This window comes from Octopus bimaculoides, chromosome 2, assembly GCF_001194135.2.
Source record: "Octopus bimaculoides isolate UCB-OBI-ISO-001 chromosome 2, ASM119413v2, whole genome shotgun sequence".
In the NCBI taxonomy this organism is placed as follows: Eukaryota; Metazoa; Mollusca; class Cephalopoda; order Octopoda; family Octopodidae; genus Octopus; species Octopus bimaculoides.
The window spans coordinates 69509201-69525205 of record NC_068982.1 but is presented as its reverse complement, the minus strand read 5'-3'; the positions used below and the strand labels follow the sequence as shown (position 1 = coordinate 69525205).

Genomic DNA, 16005 nt, shown 5'->3' with positions numbered 1-16005 from the left:
TGGCAGAGTTTCTACAGCTGGATGCCCTTCCTAACACCAACCACTCAGAGAGTGTAGTGGGTGCTTTTACGTGTCACCCGCATGAAGGCCAGTCAGGCGGTACTGGCAACAGCCACGCTCAAGATGGTGTATTTTATGTGCCACCCGCACAAGAGCCAGTCCAGGGGCACTGGCAACGATCTCACTCAAAAGTCCTTAGACATGCCGCGGGCACAAGTGCCAGAAAGGCGTCGCTGGGCACAGGTGCCATCACAATTTCGCTCTCGCTTGCCCCAATAAGTCTTCGCAAGCTGAGTTTCGTGTCCAATGAAGGAGATAATGTTGGCATGGGTGCCAGTCGTCGAATTTAACTCGATTTCGATTTCACTTGCCTCAACAGGTCTTCGCAAGTGGAGTTTAGTGTCCAATTTAACTCGATTTCGATATATTAGTAATTAATATTAGTTACATATTACAAATAAGATGTCTTCATTATACTAAATAATTATTTGTATAAATACATTCATTTAATTTATTAATTAATTAGTGGTGATGATGATGATGATGATTATGATAATAATAATAAATGACTAGTTTTATTTGACTTACTAACTAAATTTAATAACCACAATAATAATTATTATAGTATTGTATAGTTTATAACTTGTATTCTTATTACAACAATATTATTTTGTTACTTTTGAAAGAATTGATAAAATTTGGATATATACTATTTATAGTCCTTAATATAAAAAAATAATAATATTAATTATATTTATCAAGGATTGGTACTCAATCCTTGTTTTTGTTTATATTATTTAATTTTTATTTACTGAGTTCTCTCTTCCATAATATATGAATAATAATCCTTATTTAATTAGCTTCAAATTTGGTTACTTCTAAAAAATTAGTAATATTTTGATATCCATTATTATAGCCTCACTCGATATCTATGGGGTAATTTAGGTTTTAGTGATTGTAACTCTAATTTTATCTTTATATTTATTATGGAATTCTCCCTATGATAAATTAAGTAAAGAAAGAACATTTTTGTTAGGTTTTTCTCTTCATATTTATAACGAAATTATAAACTAAATAAATAAAGAACACTTTTTATTAGTTACTTTAAATAATCTTTTTCATATCAATAACTTTAAATAAATAGAACTTCTACAGCCAGATTCCCTTCCTGTCATCAGTCCTCGCTTGTTTTGAAGTAAGGTAATTTTTTTCCATGGCCAGACATGTTTTCACAGAAGACTGGCAACAAAGAACATCACTTGTATGATGGTGACACTTGTTTATATCTATAATGTGATGTGAAGCGTAGGTGTACACAAACACATACAAACACACATAAATTATATACATACCAGTCCTTTCTAACATAGGGATAGTCAATTACATCAACCCCAGTGCTCAACTGGTACTTATTTTATTGACCTCAAAAGGATGAAAGGCAAAGTTGACCTCAGTGGAATTTGAATGCAGAACATAAAGACAGATGAAATTCCACTGTGCATTTTGTGTCTGGTATGCTAATGATTCTGCCAGCTCACCGCCTTAATTATATGTGTGTGTGTGCGCATGCGCAGGCATGTGGAGAGGTCTTATAGGTGCTGGTGTCATATAAAAAGCAGCTCTGCCAGTGCTATGTAGAAAAGCACCAATTGAGGCCATGTATAAAGCACCCATGCCTTTGCCATGTGTAAAGTACCCATGTTGGTGTCACATCTAAAGCACCTGTGCTGTGATGATGAGGGAAAATGTAATGCAAAACCGTTTGCTTGATTGTGTGTTTACATTGTTCGAGAAGACTAGATTGTGATGTCACTATTGGGAGAGTAATGAATGTTTGACATCTGTGTAGATTGTTTGTAGATGACATATATAGAAGGTTAACGAGGAGAGAATATGGTCATATCTATATTAGTGTGTGTAATGAAAATGATTATTTTGTAATGCTTTCATAGTATTCATTTATCTATTTTATCTGTTTTTTTTTTGGTTTTTTTTCATAGCTGAGAGTTGTACTGTGCAATGACCACTGGGTTTGGCTTGTCCCTTTTTGGGCTGTGTGGCCTTATGAAACGATGCTTTTACCTCGGAGACATGTATTACATCTCCAAGATCTTTCTAAAGATGAGAAAAATAGTAAATATTTCAACGCTTCTACCTTTGCTCTTTGAGTGTTAATTAACATATTAACCATTCTTAATTAATATTGCTTATTATCATCTCACTATCTGGCATTTACACTCTCTTTTATCAACTAACATTATCTATCTATACTGCTACCCACTTCTTCCTCTCCCCTCTTGTGCAGGTCATTCATTATCGATATCCCTCACACTTTCTTACTGACTATTTGTGTGATTATCCATCACTAGCTCTCTCTCCCACTATATTCTGCAACTACCATCTCTCATTACATCCCTTATAGCACTATCTCTCACATTTCACCCTTCTTCTACACTGTTATCCCATATTTCTATGTCCCTGCCACCAGACACTCCTTTCTTCTTTCCACTTTATTTTTTTCTGCAACAGTTACACTCCCTTCTGTCCACCATTGACCACATTGCTTGAAATGAGACATGTGCAGTGGTGAAGACTCCTTTTGTCTTGCAGAGTACAAGACAACCTTACTAATGCTGGTGCCATAATAAAATAATACACCAAGTACATTCTGGAAAGTGATTGAAGAAATGAACACAACATAGAGTTGAGAAACCTTATTAGTTTTGTTCTGTTGAAGTTATGGCAGCCTCTCTAGTGTTCGTACTATAATAAAATACACCCAGTACATCCTATAAAGTGATTAATGTCAGGAAAGGCAGCCACCCATAGAAACCATTCCAAAATTAAACACATGAGTAAGAAGTGTTTCCTTGAAGAATTGAATTGGACTGCAATGACACAGTGCAGGCATGGCCATGAGCATGAACATGGTAGTGTGATTAAGTAGTTTGCTTGGCATTCATATAGTTTGGGGATCTCTGAACAGCATCTTGGGCAAGTGTCTCCTACTGTTGCCTTGGGCTGTGATCAAAGCTTTGTAGGTGGTTTTGGCTCTCAATTATGGGTTGTTCAATATGATGAACAAGAGATAATAGGAAGATGTGCAAGTAGAATATGTACAATGGCTGAGAAAAGTTGGGGTGGGTGAGGGTATAGAATAGGTGATGTGGGTGGTATGTACATTATCTTACTGTTTTAATGAACATTTTGCTGAGATTGCACAGATGCAAAATTTTCTGTAGTGCCATATATTACCAGTTGACATGGTCCTCATTTATTTCTAGCCTTTGCAAGTCCTCCACACTCAAAACCTTATTACCATGCAGCAATGTTCTTCACACACAAGCATCATACAATCTACTCTGGACTTTGAGAGAGAAGGCCTTTGTTGCTATCAGGAATAATAGTACTCTGAACTTTCTCCTTCCCATTCTTATTCTAGCTACCACACTTTCAGAACAACAGCAGCTTTCACTGCTAATTAGGTCACTCAGGTAACAAAAGCTATTTACTTCTTGGGATATTTGAGGGGAATCTATTTTCCAAGTGCTCTTAGTGCTTATTGTCTTTTTTGCACCCAGTGCATATGAAACCTAACTTCCCTGTTAGCCTGCATGTGATCTGACTACACTTCTTGGGTATCCATTACTTACACTAAGGACACCTCAATAGAATTTCTACTGGTTTCTTTTCTGTAAACAGAATACATCCTGCTCCTTGATGCTCCTATCTTCCTTTCTGCTTGCTAAAATTTTTGTTTTTGCTAAGCGTGCTGCAAGATTCTTTGATTTCAGGTTTTGCTTCCATCTCTGACATTCCTGCTTCAGTTCTTCTACAGATTCTACTACAAGAGCTAAGTCATCAGCATACAGAAGTTCCCAAAGGCAACCAGTCTTAAGTTCTTCTGTTATGGCTTAGATAAACAAGAATAGGGCTGAGAACTGAGCCTTGACAGACCTCTACCTACACACTAAATAGCATTGCTGACTCTCACCTTGGTCACTGCTACCTTGTACACAGCTTGTACAGTCCTCATAAGCCATTCATCTAGCCCTAGTTTCCTTAGCAACCACTGATATCACAGAGTAAAGGACTCTGTCAAAGGATTCTATCCAGATCATTCACTGTTAGATATATGTACTCACTCCTGTTATGTACATCTCTGGTATTGTTTCACTACGAATATGGCATCAGTTGTATCTCTTCCTAAGACAAAGCCAAACTGCATCTAATTCAAACTAATCTTGTCCCATGTGGTTGGCTCTTGGTGAAGGAGAGAGTTTAATACTGCTGCTCTCTTTTGAGTTTCTTGCTATAATGTAAGTTCATCTAGGATTTTGGACTGCAACATGGTCAAGGTGTTTCTTGAAATCATCTACCCTCAACTCTGTATAGATCTTTCATGTTTTTTTTAGCAAGATATTAAAAAGATGTGAGCCTTTGAATCCCAAGGTATTGTAGTAACTGATCCTTACTGTAGATAGTTAATGGGACCTTTAATTTTTAGCGTCTGCTTTGCTTTCTCCTTTATAGACAGCACATATTATGCCCTCCTTTAATTTTCACCACTTGCAAGGAAGCTTTGAAAGAGGATTTGCTGTAATCTTGCTAGGGTCCTTTTACATTTTTTTTATGAGGATTGCTGGTAATCCATCAGTCCCAGAGGCTGAGTTTAAGCTCGTTTCATCAATGGGCATTCCCATTTTGATGTAATTGATAATTATCATCCCTTAATGTAGAGAAGTGGTGCTGAAGAACTCATCAGGCATAGTGGTCAGATATGTTTCTGTCAGTGCTATGCATATTGCTTGATTACTTGTAACTAGGTCTCTCAGGTATGGGGTTTTATATTATGGTGGAATATTATGAGGCTCTTGGCATTCAGCAGGAACACTGTGTAGTGTATGGGATAACAGTAGTGGCTACTGCTGATATTATTTGGAGTTTTCCTGTAAGCAACTGGTGTTTAATGATGATACAAAGCTCCATCTTTGGAATGTAGATAACAAAAACAATGTCACGTTTTAAATTTAAGAAAAGTTTTACATATTTTTACTGTTCCATTTACAGATTATATTTGTAATATGCATGTTAGCTGGTTGATTTTTCTGAAAAGTCCTAGCCTTTCCAAATTATCACTTAGGCATTTATACACAAAATCAAATGCGCCTATTATTATTGCTATAAATGTGAATTTGTAATCTGTTTATAGAAGCTGATCTCTGTGACAATACATACTTTTCTTTTGTGACTCAAAGATTGAGATCCAGCCTGTTATGTTTGCACTTATGTATGGATATGTGCGTACATATGTACCTGTGCATATATATTTTTAGGTTATTCTATTTTTCCTGCTTTTCTTTATTCATTTTTTGTTAGTGGGTGGTAGTTTAAAAAAAAATTTGTGAACTGCTGCTCTGTAAATTGGACTGTTTATGTTTATATTTTCCATTGTGGTGCTCCAGCAAATTTATCAAGCATAGCTGAAATACATAAAAGAATAATAGTATGTCAAATTTTATAAAAGTGAACATTCTGAGTCATAGAGCATAGTATTTGACTACTACGAAACAGAATTAACACATGACTGTTGATGTAGACGCCTAATGGTTAAAAGTTTTTTATGGTAATGTCTACATAGATTTGACTTTTCTAAAAGTGGTAATGATGGTCTCTCCTGTCATTGATAACAGAATAAGGTTCTTACTGAATAACCTGCATTGATGATTTCTTTATAGTGATCAAATTAGCTTGCTCACTTCATCAAATTGATATTGCCTCTGTAAAAAGTTAGATAGTCGTAATAGAGACTTTAGTCTCTCTCTATCACCTTTTAACAGCATTATATATGAAGAGACATTAGAACAATTAACAACATAATAAAAAGGTTTTATTTATGATGATGCTTGGTTTCACAATTCCTGTCATTCAGCTTAGCAGCCTCTGATTAAGTTGTAGTTTGGTATTGGAAGGTTAAGGGCTTCCTTGATGCCTGCCAGAGGAGCAATTAGCTATCATATCGATAGCATCGTGGTGAAGAGTGCTTCGTGGAGGAGCGAGGTGTTGTCACGTCGAAGGTCTCTCACTCAACTCGCTAACAAAGTGAAACTCTCTCTTTAAGTACCAGTTTTACTACGCATGCGCAACTCGAGGGGCTTCTGGTGGTGAAGTCCCCTGCGCATGCGCAGAATAGTACTTCCTCAATGGCAGCTATAATTTCGTGCCACTACACCTCTATTGGTGCATGGTGTGCCACAAGTGAGATGTCTAAGTGATTGCAGAGCAGCATGAAATGAAGTCTTTTGCTCAAGAACATAATGCATTGCTTGGGTATGATAATTTAAACCATGACTTCACGATTGTGAGTGCAATACCATAACCACTAGGCCAAAAGCCCTCACTAAAAGTTGTAATACTGAATCCAAATATATATCGTATCTTAATAGTGAGGCTATGAAAGTCAAGAAACATCAATTATGGATCTAGAAACTTCATTGTTTCAAACAGTGAAAAACATATACAGAAGCACAAAACTCTTTAATAAAAGCTAAAACTGAAACATAATTTGTTTTTAAAAACCATATATCATCATCATCATCATCATTTAATGTCCTTTTTTCCATGCTGATATGGGTTGGATGGTTCAAGTTAAAAAGTGAGGCAGTGGGCCGTACCATGTTCTAATGTCTGCTTTAGCATGGTTTCTGCCACAGGATGCCTTTCCTAATGTCAACCACTTCACACAGTGTACCAGGTCCTTTTTATGTGGAACTAGCACTGGTGAGATTTCTAAGTACTCATAAGATAAGACCCCCTTCAACTGAGTTGTGTACAGAATTGAGGGATAACAAACTAAGATAGAAGGACAGGAGCAGGTGTCTTGCTGAAGAGATGAATACATGGCTTGCCTGTCTGGGGAAAGAGAGAGAGAGAGAGAGAGAGAGAGAGAGAGATGTGAGGTTAAAGTATATTGTGAATAGGAGAGAGGTGGATGTGTTGGTATATACTCTAAAGTGAGAATAGTGTGACAAATGATTAGAGATAGGGAATGAATTAGATGCAGAGAATATCAGTTCAGTGGAGGGTAAGTGAAGGATGGAAATAGGGTAGCACAGAAGATTGATGAAAGAATAGGTGTTAGAAGATGAGTTGTGGGGTAAGACTTGACAGAACCTCTGTCCTACTGACATGGACAGGTCTTAACCACAGCATATTACCATTCATCTTGGTCCTCCATCGTCTCCTCCAAAAGGTTTTCAACATCTTGAGGTCAGTCTTCACCTATTTGTCCCATATCATCCTGGATTTCCCTCTTCCACAGGCTCACTCCTTGTTTAGTGATTGGCAATTTTTATACAGCTTTCTTTGTCCATCTGCATTATATAACCATACCAGCATTATCTTTTCTCTTGCACACTACATCTGATGTCTCTTATACCCAATTTGTTTTTCTCTCAGCACATGTACTTTGTTGTACATACACATGGATGTTGCATATCATTTCTTTCTAGTCTTTGCATATCATTTCTCTGCACTCACAGCCCAAGTTTCACTACTATGTAGCATTGCTGTTTGTACACAGGCATTGTACAATCTGTCTTTCTCTCTGAGAGAGAAGCTTTTTATTACCAACAGAGATAATAGTTGTTTGAACTTTCTCTAGTCAGTTCTTATTATAGCAACAATACTTTCAGAGCATCCTCCTTCACTGCTAAGTAATTCACCTAACTAACAGAAACTATCTACTACTTCTAGAGAGCTTCCTGGGCATTCCAAAACTTATTTCCTGTGCACCCTTATTTATTGCCCCTGCATATCTGCTACAAACAAATTTTATTTTTTGTGTTAACTTTCCTGTGATTTCATTGCACCTCTTATGTGTCCATAGTTTGCACTGAGTATACTGTATTGAATTTCTACCTACACCTTTTCTGCATTTAGAACAGGGTCATTTACTCAAAGGGGTTAGTGTCCTTTCCTGTTTTTCTGTTAACTAGTACTTTGGTCTTTGCTAAATTAACTTTAAAACACTTTGATTCCAGGTTTTGCTTTCAGACTTGGGATCTCATTTCTAATGTTTCTATAGTTTCAACTATAAGAACAAGGTCACCAGCAGAGAAGAGTTCCCATGGGTAGCCAGTCTCAAATTCATTTTTTATGACCTGAAGGTCTACATTAAATAGGATGGACTAGGGGTTTTCCCAGTCTTCATATTCTTAATTGCTTTATCTATAACACTGCTGTCAACAAGAATGGCTCTTGAGTTCACTTTAGAAAGTTTCTCTTTTTCCCATTCATTCTTGACATTTACTACTTTTTCGTAATAGCGTTTTTATACCTCTTTCTTTTCAGAATTACTATGTGCAAGCATGCCATTATCATTCCACACACACTTCTCCCCTACAACATCTTGATTTTCTCTGATACACTGTCTGGTTGCAATCACTTGCAAATGTTTTTTCATAAATTTACACCAATATATCAAGTCACTCTTCACTCTTCCAAGGTTCACATCCTCAGGACTGCCATGTTAAATGATAGGGGCACATAGATGTATGCTGTGTACAAGAGGCAAGATGGAGAGCATCCTCTACTAGACTCCTCATGTCTTTAATCCTCACAATGTAGAACATTGATAAACCTCTTTTCTGCTTTTTTCCTTGTTAGATAGACCTATTTTCTAGCTTCTCTTCTGGCTATTCAGTTAAGTTCTCTGCTGCCTCCATTCTTCCAAACTTACCAAGCCCTCCTCTTCACTTTTATGGCTCGGTCTGCTTCCCTGTTTCAGCACCATGTCATGCTTGATCTGGTTGGAATTTTGCACCAGCCACAGATTTGGTCTGTAGCCCTCAGTAGGTTGTCTTGTAAGAACTTCCAATTGTCCTCTATATTATGTCTGTATCTCCTCCTTTATGTCAAATGCTTTAACCATTACATCTCTAAATCTCTAACAGTTTAAAGGATTCTTAAACTTCCATATCTTCCTTTTCAAATTGGTTTGTGTCTCTGATATCTTCTAGGTCTAAGTTTGAAATCACTAACTACTAACCTATGTTGGGTAGTACAATTTTTCACCAGGAGGTGACTTTGCATTCACAAGTATCTTCCTGTACTAATTTCTGGTGAGAATGTAGTCAATATAGTTTGTGTTTCCACCAGGTTCATAAGTGGTCAAGTGGCTGGTAGGTTTTCTGAAGTTAGAGTTGTAGATCAAAATGTCATTAGCATCAGTGAATTCTAATAGTTTTGTTGCCTCCTCATTTCTAGAACCAAAACCTCCATGTACACTATGAAATCCAGTGTAGTACTATCAAACATGTTTGTTGAAATCACTAGCCACAATAATAAAGTTTTTGTCCGTCACTGGGGTAATCTTCTGAAGGGACTCATAGAAATGGTCTTTCTGTTCATCTGCCTGTCCAGCTTGTGGAGATAAATGTTACTGTTGTATAATCTAATACTAATCTTAGCTTTAACACACTCTGACTGCCTCGATCACTTTATTTACTCATTTTTCTGCTATGGATATGCCTACAGCATCCATGTCTTCACTACTACTTATCTCTGTTCACTGCCCACGAAGAATCTAGTAGAGGATCTTCTCCATCTTACCTCTTGTACACAGCACATGTCTACGTGCCTCCGCTTTAGCATTTCGACAATCCCACTGGACTGGCTTTTCATCGAGCCATCATTTAACATGGCAGTCCTGAGGATATGGAGTTTGGAAGAGTGTAGGGGTATTTAGGACAGTGGTTTAAATTTCTGAAAAGATGTTTGCGAGTGCCTGCAACCAGGTAATGAGTTTTTCGACATATGCTGTAACTTATATGTTTCCCTCAATTTTGCCAAGCGCATTGACAGTGTGTATGTGTATAACATGTATGTAGGCATATATATATATATATATATATATATATATATATATATATATATATATATATATATATATATATATATATATATATGCATCTGCATATATACACCTGTGACTAACATATAATCTGCATATACATGCATAGCCATGTATATACAAACATAGACACATGTATATGTGTTTCCTACATACACATGTACACATAACTGCATGTTCATATATGCCCAAACATATGTACACATGACTACAGATACATTATATATAAATATAGAACCTCAGATGGTTATGAGCTGCCAGAGAAGAACAGGAGAAATAGATCCATGACCATCATTGAGGAGGTAGTGAGGGGTGGGCAGGATGAGAAACAGGGATAAAATGAAAACTTATTTGTAACCATTGTAAGAATACATGATTTGTAACTGTTTGATGCTAAACAAAGACTCTCAAGAATATTTATAAACTAAAAAGGTGACTGTGATGAATAGTTAACTATTTCACATGTTATACAAGAATCAATAACTTAACAACATCATACAACCATTGCTTGTTAAGTTTGAGGAAGTGATAAAAAACTATTGAGGTTATATACACATACACATATTAAAATGAAAAAGTGAAACATTTGGCATCACTCAAAAAAAGAAAAATGGTATTGGTGATTAGTTTGAGGATGAAAATATCTGACATCTGCTATTTCTCATCCCTTTGTCTATCTGTCTGTGTATATGCACCCTCTAACCTCTTTCAACAAGCACCCCCCCCCCACTATACAGACTAGTGTACATCTACTGTCCACTATTTATCAATAGTGGAACAGCCCATTTCTCACTTGGGGGTGTCTACCACAACACTTACCTATAACATTATTATTTATTTAATCATTGAACTGCATAACACATACCTATTTTATTTTGACAAAGTGGAGTATACTAATATCCTTGGAATATACTAATATCATTTTTACATTTCTCTGACTTCCCTCTCTGATGATGAAATTCTTACTCAATATCATGATCCACATGCTTGGCTATTCTAGAAACAGCTCTAAGAGACTGTATGTATTTATATTCTCTAAATTAAATTAAATGGGTTTTTTTTCAAGTGATGCCAAATGTTTTGCTTTTTCATTTTTTTACTTTCATCTATATCTACCTACTCAAGGAAAAATTTATTCTAGCTGTCTTTCATGGGTAGTCTCAACACCACAATTTTCAGTTGCAGTTCAAACTGGAATTTTAATGGTAAACTGAACTTAGCACAAATAGTACATATTATATGTAAACCAAACTTAGCACACATAGTACATATTATATTACGTCAATTGACAAACTTTCTTTGTATATTATGCATGAGTGGCTGTTTGGTAAGTAGCTTGCTTATCAACCACATGGTTCCGGGTTCAGTCCCATTGCGTGGCACCTTGGGCAAGTGACTTCTACTATAGCCTCGGGCCGACCAAAGCCTTGTGAGTGGATTTGGTAGACAGAAACTGAAAGAAGCCCACTGTATATATGTATATATATATATATATATATATATATATATATATATATATATATATATATATATATATACATATATATATATATATATATGTGTGTGTGTGTGTGTGTGTGTGTTTGTCCCCCCAACATTGCTTGACAACTGGTGTGTTTATGTCCCCGTAACTTAGCAGTTCGGCAAAAGAGACCGATAGAATAAGTACTAGGCTTACAAAGAATAAGTCCTGGGGTCGATTTGCTCGACTAAAGGTGGTGCTCCAGCATGGCCACAGTCAAATGACTGAAACAAGTAAAAGAGTAAAGAGTAACTCATGTAATATTATGTCTCGTGACGTAAGGTAATAGTAGATACTTACAATTAGTGCTCAAGTTGACTTGCTCCAACTTGAACTGCAACTAAAAGTAGTGATTTTATAGCTATCTGCTTAACAACAATTGGCTATAGTTAGTTTATCAATTGAGCAGGTACATATATAACAAGAGCACTCAGAGAGCGCAAACCTCTGCCAAGGCAACACCAATGTCCTCTCAATGATTAGCCAGAGATGATTTTTAAAATGAGAATATCTGAAATAAACTTGACTGCTCTCACAATCGAGAATACTAAAAATGAACCCAACCACTCTCAAAAATTAAGTAAAAAAAACGGAAAAATAATCCAGAATCCTTGTCTGGTACCGGATTGATTCCAAAATCTAATCAGTTTGTGCCAGTCACGAGGTGAAACATCCCTGAAAGTTTCATCCAAATCCATCCAGCAGTTTTTGAGATATCTTGTCCACGGATAAACAAACAAACAAACATGACTGAAAACAACACCTCCACCTTCGCTAAAGCAGAGGTAATAAAATAGAAGTATAAATAGGCAAACAACTAGTAGCAGTTTACTAACTTAACTATTATGTTTAAATATATAAATGTCATAATGTAACTTGATACCAGTTGTTCACTAGTTTATACATTCATGATATATATATATATATATATATTTATATACAAGTGAGTGGACAAACGAAAGAAAAGGGTACTCAACACATTTAGTAAGAGTTACATGTATTATTCAGTTCTGTGCTCCTTCAAGTTTTGCAGGTCCCTAAAAGAAGCCTGACTCATTCAGGCTTCTGGAATACCAAATTAAACTGTTTTAAATAGTATATATATATATATATATATATATATATATATATATATATATAGAGAGAGAGAGAGAGAGAGAGAGAGAGAGATACATATATATAAAATATATATTATATTTAAATAATATATATATTATCGTATATATATTATATATAAAAGCAACCCATGTAAAAGCACCCATTACACTCTCAGAATGGTTGGTGTTAGGAAGGGCACCCAACCATAGAAACCATGCCAAATCAGACTGGAGTCTGGGTGCAGCTTTCCAGCCCTGGTCAAACCATCCAACTCATGCCAGCATGGACAAAGGATATTAAATGATGATGATAATATATATATATGTATATATATATATATATAAATATATATATAGGGCTTCTTTCACGTGAAGTCACAAAGTATTGGTCAATTTGAGTCTATGGCAGAAGGTACTTCTCAAGGTGCTGTGCAGTGGGGTTGAGCCTGATACTATGTTTAGGGAACAATATCTGATCCCAAGATAATTTTCATGTAGTAATCCCTGACCAAATGGTTTGAGAGACTCCGCTGCAGGTATCTGGTAAATGTGCTAGATATTTCTAATTTTTATTTATTTATTTATCATCTATTACAGGCCTGGCTTCCATCATGAAACAACTCCTTACCAAATATGACAACTTGTTTGAAACTTCTTTCTCATATTCTATGGGTTGGCATGGTAAGATACATATTCGTTAAATTGTTGCAATTTGTACCAGTTGCTTGATGCAAAATATTTAGACGAGTAAATCATCCTGAAATTTCCCCATGTAATTATGTCATTAAAATAGTTTGTCCAAATTTAGTTGTCTTTTCCTATTGAGAAGAGCCAAGCCTGCTATTAGGTTTCTGTTGATTTGATTTGCACTTTCATTCATTGTTTGTGTCAGCAGTTCTCAACTTGGGTCCATTTGACCTTTGGGGGTCTATATAAGATTTTGTCATTAAAATTTATGTACAACAAATTGGTTATTCTTCTACAATACATAAAATATTTCATCAAATTTTTTTTATACAATTCCTAATAATATAAACATACAAAAGAATTTTTTTAAACATCAAATGGCTATGGTGGTCCACCCCAGTGAATTAGAAATCAAAGGAGTCCATAGGAAGAAAATCGTTGAGAACCACTGGTTTATGTCTTTGCTAAAACCGCAGTAGGTATTACGGATGACTGAATATGAAGCTTGTTTCATAACCATGTGATTGTGAGTTTTATATCCTGGTATGACATCCTGAGCAAATATTTTTTTACTGTGACCTTCTGCCAATCAATAATTTGTGTGTGGAAATGATAGAAGGAAACTTTATTAAAGACAACCGTATGTATGTGTATATGCGTGTGTACACACACATATGTACATACATATATGTATATACAAGTGCACACACACACACACAAAACGTACTTATATAGGTATTGGCAATAGTTGCATGGTTAAGAAGTTTGCTTCCCAACCACATGATTTTGGGTTCAGTCCTACTGTATGGAACCTTAGGAAAGCATTTTCAACTATAGCTCCAGGCCATCAAAACCCTAAAACCTTGTGAATGGATTTGATAGATGGAAACTTGAAAGAAGCCTGTAGTATATGCTATGCTCAGCCTTTACACACTACGGGTTGGCATTTGGAAGGACATCCAGCTGTGAAAACCATGCCAAAACTGACCTCGCCTATGCTGATGCCACATAAAAAGCACTCGGTTCTCTCTATGGAGTGGTTGGTGTTAGGAAAGGCATCCAACTGTAAAAACCATGCCAAAACAGACACAGTAGCCTGGTATAATATTCTACCTGGCTGGCTCCTGTCAAACCATCCAACCCATGCCAGCCAGCATGGAAGACAGATGTTAAATAATGATAATGATGATGATATATATATATATATATATATATATATATATATAGTAGTTTGGTCACTCTTGAGTGCTACTGGTTACATGTAACCCAGTATAACATGTTACATGGTCAAGTCATCAGCAACCAAACTGGCGACCCCCACCAAGCTTTCTTGGTGAGGAGTGTAATTATTGCATACCCTGCAAGATGCAAAACAAAACCCATCAAAGGGCTGAGGAACTCATGAGGGTCAATAGTCATCCAATTGAGAGATCTAAATCATCTACAAGCTCGAATCAAGTGGTCCTGGTTCATTTTAGACATTACTCTGACTATGGCAGCTTTCAAAGAATCTTTGGTGTTATGGGCATGTTTATTGACCTCTCTCTCAACAACGCTCCACATATAATAGTCCAATGGATTGAGATCTGGGGAATTAGGAGGCCAAATGTTAGGGGATATGTGATCATGAAAATTTTCAACTATCCATTCCTGTATTTCTAGAGCCATGTGTGATAGTGCAGAATCTTACTGAAACACACATAATCTTCCATTGCATATACTGTCTATCCAGGGCTTAACAATTCCAGGACCTCAGTGTAGGCGGCAGAAGTCCTGGAAATAATTCTCTAAGGCCTTGTGGAAAGAAGTAAGGAGGCATCATATGTTCTTCATTGCTGACAACCACTAAAACCATGACAGTTGCAGGAAATTTTGTATGCATAACACTTGGAACTTCAGAAGTGTCTGCACATAACCATCTGTCATTTCTTGTGTTAACTTTTTGATCTTGATTGCAGTTTTTCTCATTTGAGAAAAACCAATTCAAATCTTCTGCTGGATTTTTCAGCTTGTTTAAGAGCCTTTTAGATCTAATGTAGCGATTTTCTTTTGCTTTTTGGGATAAATTGACCTTTCCTCATCATATAAGACTTATATCTGATGTCTTCATGGACAACATTCCTGACTGTTCCTTCTGATACATGGAGATCCTTTGCAATTGAACACATGTAATTTCTGAGATTGTAATGAACGGTGTTGAACTTGCTGGATAAATTCAGGTGTTCTGATGATTTCAGAGTGTTTAGAATGCTCTTTATGCTTTGATACTGGTGATACATTTCCATCTTCAGTCTCTAGCTCCTCACAAACTGTGTAGACGAAAGATGTGGCAACTTTTAAAAATTGAGATATTTCTAAATTGCTATGCTCAGCCTTTATAACCACAATAATAGCATGCTTCTTCATTTCTTGAGTAAGCTGAGAGTCTGCCATTATTATTTTCTGAAAGATTATACAGAATTAGCAAAAAATGCAGCAATGGCCCAAAATAGTGTCCTCAAATACCTTAGGCACCCTGTATATAGATATATATAAATTAGAAGAGGTACACCAAGGGTAGATGAAAGAGGCTAAATTAGCTTAGCAGCATGGGCCAAAGTCAGGCACAAAACAAGTTTAATATGTTCTGGAATTGTCAAAGACTGGCTTCATTTTTTTCTAAAATTGAATAAAATAATGACGAATACACATGTACTTGTTCATGATGAACAAAATGAATAATAGTAACATAATATAAATAAAATGTCAAATGTTTTGGTGCGTGACTTTTGGCCACCCTGTGTATG

The 16005-nt window shown here is 36.1% G+C and overlaps 1 protein-coding gene across 2 annotated transcripts in view; it reads left to right on the top strand.

The window, feature by feature from the left end:
- The window catches only part of LOC106871801 (galactose-1-phosphate uridylyltransferase), a 76498-nt gene that overhangs the window by 51665 nt on the left and 8828 nt on the right, over positions 1 to 16005 (top strand). For both annotated transcript variants that reach the window (XM_052978201.1, XM_052978202.1), the window contains 2 exons: positions 2001 to 2133; positions 13130 to 13213. In XM_052978201.1, the coding sequence (XP_052834161.1) occupies positions 2001 to 2133; positions 13130 to 13213 (217 nt within the window). The remainder of the gene's footprint in view (positions 1 to 2000; positions 2134 to 13129; positions 13214 to 16005) is intronic.